Here is a 3,857-nt window from a genome sequence, read left to right as displayed (position 1 = left end):
GGAGCAGCATGTACGCCAAAGGGGGCAAGGGCTCGGCCGTGCCCTCCGACGGCCAGGCGCGCGAGAAGTGAGTGGGCGCGGGCGCGCGGGGCCAGCGGTGCGCCAGATCGGGCGGGACTCGAGGGGCGCGCGACGCCCCCACCCCGGGGAGGAAACTTAGAGGTGCGGGGGACGCGGGCGGCGTCGCTTCTCGCTCCTTGCGGAAGTTTCCCTGGCAGGGACACCGGCCGCCCCGGACCCTGGCCGTGGAGAGGGGCACCTTGGGGGCGCCGCCACCTGTGCGCTCGACCCGAGCAGCTGCGCGGGGCCACGAGCGCCGCCCAGGGAGGCCGCGCGGTTCGCAGTTTCGGGTCTCGGGCCGGGCCCCCCATTCCCCACATACGCGCCCGGGGCTCCTCTTGTTCTGGGCATAGCTCTGGGTGGTGCAGGCCGAGTGTCTCTGCTGGTGGAGGGCGGGTCCCTAAGTCCCTAGATCCTGCGGGTGGAGGAAGTGGGGGTCCTCTCTGGGGTCCCAGGGTGGGGACGCAGCCGAGTGTCCTCCAGAGCTGGGCTGCGTCCTCAGTCTGGTACTGCCGTGTCCCTGCTCCGTGGCTGGGATCCAGGGAGCGCCCCTGCCTGACCCGCTTTCCTTCCGTGGGAAGTGCGGGGAGCATTTGAAGGTGCCTCGAGCCGGGACTGCCCCACAACAGGGATGCCCGGGGCTTGGCCGGAGTGCGGGGCCGGGCGGCCAGCAGATTCGCAGGATCCCAGAGGCCCGGCCCCTTGGGGCGGCCCTGCCTTGTGGATGGGGCCCCTGGAGCAGAGGGGGCTGGGTCACCCGGCGGAGTCCGAGGAAGGCTGGGAGGGACACTGGCGACCCCCCACCACCGCTCTGCCAGCCTCCGGGCCTTTTGGAAGCTGACTGCCCCCCAGCCCCGTAGGGTTACGAAGTTGGGTTCGCTTTCCAGCACTCTGAAGCTCAAGGATGCTTTGAAGTGGGCACCTGACCTGTTGCCAGGGTTGGAAGCAGGGTCACCCCACGCTTGCCAGCATGTCCCCTCCCTGTCCCCATCAGCTCCTGGGTCTGGAGGCGACCGCCCACGAGTGGGAGCGGTTCTGTGCTTAGCAGACCTCTGCTCGGCCGCCTGAGGTGCAGCTCAGTGGGGGCACATGCTGGGCACGAGGGAGGCCAGCCCAAGAGACCCGGATGGTGAGAGGCGCTTCAGGAAGCAGGGGCCCAGCACGCAGACACCAGGCGTGGGTCCCTGCGGCTGTGGCAGTGAATGGGTGGGGAGGTCAGGAAGACCCCGGATGGCCACGTCTCCGCACTGGCCCAGCAGGGACCCAGGGGTGGGGAGAGCCAGCGCCTGGAGAGCCCTTGGGACTGGGGGCAGCCGGTGACCCTGGCTCGGTTTCCTCATGTGAGCTGTGGACAGCTTGCTTTTGGAGTCCTTGGGGCTGGGGACACACACAGGTCAGGCACCGGCACCGCAGCCCCTGACTCAGGAAATACCAGCTGCTGGCCAAGACGCTTCCTGTCCCCGGGCCTCGGTTTCCTCTTCTGGGAAGTGGGGTGAAGAGGGCTACGCGGTTGCCCTCACCTCTGCCACCTTGTCCTCCCTGCTTGGAGCCTGCAGACATGGAGGGGTCTCCACGCCACCCCTCGGCCGCTCCTTCCCCCAGGCTCCCTGGCACCCAGCAGCTGCCCCTGGAAGGGACGGAGTGCTTGGCGGTCCCACTGTGACCGCAGAGCCCAGACAGCGCAGAGGCAGCGGTGGCTGGGGTCTGAGTGGGGCACCCCGGTGGCCGATGGGGTGTTACCACCTGCCTGCCTGCGGCCTGCACTCTTGGGCTCGATGCCCGCTGCAGGCTCCACGGTGACAGCCAGTTGGCATCACGGGCTTGGTTTGGAGATGGCCCGCAGTTGCTGCTGTCACCTGCTCTGAGGGTCAGGGTCTGAGCAAGGAGCTCAGCCAGGGGCCCCGGGCTCGGGAAGTTGCGGCTGCAGGGCAAGGTGGGGAGGAAGGAGACGGCTGGGGACGACACTGCTGAAGGCCTGACTTCAGCCTGGAGGGGTTGGAGGGCACAAGGCGAGTGGAGAGTGTCTCAGCCCCAGCCACCTGTGCTGGGCACAAACCCTTGGGGTGGGGACAGAGCACTGCCCGGGCCGTTAGTGGTGAGCTGGGGTCACCGATGTCAAGGGCAGCGCTGAAGCTCAGAAAGCCTTCTGTCCCCGGGGCACTGTGCCCCTGGCAGCTCCTGTTCTCCCAGGCCAGCGCTCCCACCTGCTTCCTGCCCGCAGCCTCGCGGTGCACAAGGTGCGGGGTGAGCCCAGGACCTCACTGGCTGCCCCCCTCGGCCCTGGTAGCCTCCGCTCCTCCGGCTGCGGTGTAACTGAGCTGTGGCTCCAAGTGTGTCCCACGGGGATGGAGGAGGGGTGGCCCCAGGGCAGGGGCAGAGCTGGGGCGGGGGTCCCACACCCCTGTCCCAGGGTTGGCGGGGCTGGCGCTGAGTGCGGACGTGGGGGTGCGGGGAGCAGGATGGGAGGCCGGCGGTGGGGAGGGGGCTGGCGGGGGCTTATTATAGAAGGGCCCTGAGGGGGTCAGGCCGCTGAGCCTGTGCAGCCCGGAGCCCCCAGGGGCTGGCGGGCCGCGGGGACCTGAGGTGTTGGAGCAGCTCGGGTGTGCTGGCCCTGGGGGTGGCGACCCTCCCCTCTGTCCCCTGCCATGAAGGTGACCGCTGAGGGCACGAGGGCAGCCCTGGGGTGGCCTGGCTGGGCAGGGAGGCCTAGCCTTTGTTCTAGGGAAGCAGGGGCGTCCAGCGTCCCCGCAGGCGCACAGGGCACAGGACTGTTACAGCAAGGGCCCTGTGGCCCCGCGTGGCCCCGCACCCGTCTGCTCTGTTCCTGGAATCCCGGGGAGTTGTACGGTGACCCCAAAGACCAGGCGGTGGCTGAGGGACGCCAGGGAAGGGGAGGCCGGTGGAGTGCCCAGGGCACATCATGCCTGGGCAGACCTCCCAAAGCTCGGTGCAGTGTTGGTAAGACAGGGTCAGTGTTGGTCCACGAGGGAGAGTCGAGCCAGGCAAAACGTCCTAAGGTCACGAGGTGGGGCGCGCAGGGTGGGTGTTCATGGACGTGTGCGAGTTGGCAAAGCCGGGGATGCCATCTTCTGTGAGGGGTGGGGGACGGCAGCGAGGCCAGAGTGGGCTTCAGGAGGGGCCTCCACTTGCCCACCGGAGCGGGCGGAGCTGGGGTGGCCCTGCCGCCGGGGACCCTGACCCGCCACCCGCCCCGCAGGCTGGCGCTGTACGTGTACGAGTACCTGCTGCACGTGGGCGCCCAGAAGTCCGCCCAGACCTTCCTGTCCGAGGTAAGGGCCCCACAGGGGCCCGCCCCCCACCCTGTTTGCACCGGCGGGGCCTGTTTGCTCCGGCCTCACCGCGCCCTCTCCCTGCAGATCCGGTGGGAGAAGAACATCACGCTCGGGGAGCCCCCGGGCTTCCTGCACTCCTGGTGGTGGTGCGTGCGGGCCGCCGGGGTGAGGGGGCGGGGGCCACCGGGGGGAGGGCGGGCGGCGGGGCGCGCGCGGCGGAGCGACCGGACCCTCTCCCACCCCCGCCTCCGCAGTGTGTTCTGGGACCTGTACTGCGCAGCGCCGGACCGCAGGGAGGCCTGCGAGCATGCGGTCGAGGCCAAGGCCTTCCAGGACCACGTGAGTGCCGGGGTCGAACACCCTCCCGGGTAGGGGCACGCTGCTGACTTCCACTGGGCCGGGGGTTCCGTCCCTGGAGGTGCCCGGCGCGCTGTGCGCGGCAGCGGGGCTGCGCTGCTGCCCTGCCCGCCGGGCTGTTCGCGCTCGGCCGGTTCCTCCGCCGGG

General features: G+C 70.1%; 1 protein-coding gene across 1 annotated transcript in view; it reads left to right on the top strand.

Annotated features, from left to right (window-relative positions):
- Positions 1–3,857, top strand: part of Ssbp4 (single stranded DNA binding protein 4) — a gene marked incomplete at both ends in the record, with an annotated part of 7,244 nt that continues 3,387 nt past the window's right edge. Inside the window, 4 exon segments of the mRNA XM_005409701.2 lie at positions 1–67; positions 3,278–3,350; positions 3,438–3,499; positions 3,608–3,692. Coding sequence (XP_005409758.2) covers positions 9–67; positions 3,278–3,350; positions 3,438–3,499; positions 3,608–3,692 — 279 coding nt within the window.

The sequence above is a fragment of the Chinchilla lanigera genome, unplaced genomic scaffold (assembly GCF_000276665.1).
Source record: "Chinchilla lanigera isolate Chin_1 unplaced genomic scaffold, ChiLan1.0 scaffold00123, whole genome shotgun sequence".
NCBI lineage: Eukaryota > Metazoa > Chordata > Mammalia > Rodentia > Chinchillidae > Chinchilla > Chinchilla lanigera.
This window is presented reverse-complemented; position numbering and strand designations above follow the sequence as displayed.